Source organism: Phalaenopsis equestris, unplaced genomic scaffold (genome assembly GCF_001263595.1).
Source record: "Phalaenopsis equestris unplaced genomic scaffold, ASM126359v1 Scaffold195596, whole genome shotgun sequence".
NCBI lineage: Eukaryota > Viridiplantae > Streptophyta > Magnoliopsida > Asparagales > Orchidaceae > Phalaenopsis > Phalaenopsis equestris.
In genome coordinates this window covers 1-1325 of record NW_018215545.1, presented here as the reverse complement: position 1 = coordinate 1325, position 1325 = coordinate 1, and the positions used below count along the sequence as shown (strand labels likewise).

At 37.9% G+C, this 1325-nt stretch overlaps 1 protein-coding gene across 1 annotated transcript; it reads left to right on the top strand.

Moving 5' to 3' along the window:
• The first annotated feature begins 6 nt into the window (after positions 1–6).
• Positions 7–730, top strand: LOC110035048 (probable tRNA-splicing endonuclease subunit Sen2). The gene has a single exon (XM_020739287.1). It carries the CDS (start codon positions 82–84, stop codon positions 577–579), a length of 498 nt encoding a protein of 165 aa, XP_020594946.1. The 5' UTR covers positions 7–81; the 3' UTR covers positions 580–730.
• The last annotated feature ends 595 nt before the right edge of the window (positions 731–1325 follow it).

Below are 1325 nucleotides of genomic sequence, written 5' to 3'. Positions count from 1 at the left end.
CGCTCCTGCTTCGGCCGCCAGATCACCACTTCAGAGAAGACGACTCATTGGTTTCAGCTGAGCTCAGAAGAAACCTTCTTTATGCACCATGATCTTCAAGCCTTAACAGTCATAACCGAGACCGAGAGGCCTCTAAATGAACTGGAGTTATGGAACCATATGAAAGGTAGGAAAACAGCATTTCCAGAGCTCTACATGGCATACACTCATCTCAGAAGGAAGAATTGGGTGGTTCGAAGTGGAACTCAATATGGTGTGGATTTTGTGGCTTATAGGCATCACCCAGCTCTTGTGCATTCCGACTATGCTGTGATTGTTCTACAGGAAGGTGATGGCGATGTCCAGCAGAATGCAAGGCTGAGGAGTTGGTCGGATTTGCAGTGTAGTCTTCGAGTGAGTGGAAGTGTGGCGAAGACATTGCTTGTTCTTTTTGTAGACAGGAATGGAAGTGATACAGCCGTCCCTTCTTGTCTGCAACAATTCAGTGTTGAGGAGAGAACGATCACTAGATGGGTTGCAGAGCAATGCAGGGAGGAGGATTGCTTGGAGAAGGATTGTAAGAATGTGGTGAATGAGTGAGGCATGGAAATCAATGTTGTTTTGTTGTTTTTTATTGTTGTATTGTTTTATTAATAGGTTTCATCTTATAATATTGTTGGATGTCTAGTATTGAGCATTTTGTTGCAATATTAACAACAATGATGATTTATTGTTTCATCTCTTTGTGATATTACTTTTAGATTTGCATTTGAGTAATAAGCCAACCTAATAAATTGTTTTTCTAAGGCAGTGTTTGGTAGCATATTATTAATAGGATTTTCCAGCCAATCACCAAAAAAACTGAACATTAAATCCAATTTTCTCATTTCTATCTATTTTTTCTCAGGTTTTGTCTTCTTCCCGACGAAAATAAGGGTTTATTAAATCCGACTACCTCGGATTTATTTCAGAAAATCCTGATTTATCGGTTTTGATAAATCCTGCTTAACTTAAATTTAAGTTGTGGCCAAACATCGTCTTAGAGAAACAATCTGGCATCAATCACTCAGAAGCACCCCAAGTCATTAGTGAACTTTAATCTGAGAGGAAGAAAGAAGAACCACAAGACCAGCTACCTGACATGACAAAGTAAGCATGTTGTGTGTTAAACTGCTCATGGTTAGAGAGAGTTTATATATTTAGTGTTGTGTAAAACTTTTTACACACATAAAATAAGTTGAGAGCAATACATACGGAACAGAACTTTTGATATGAAGAATCTAAAAAGAAAAAAGGCTATTAAGACTAATCTTCCTAAAACAATTCCACTATATTAGTTCAAAATT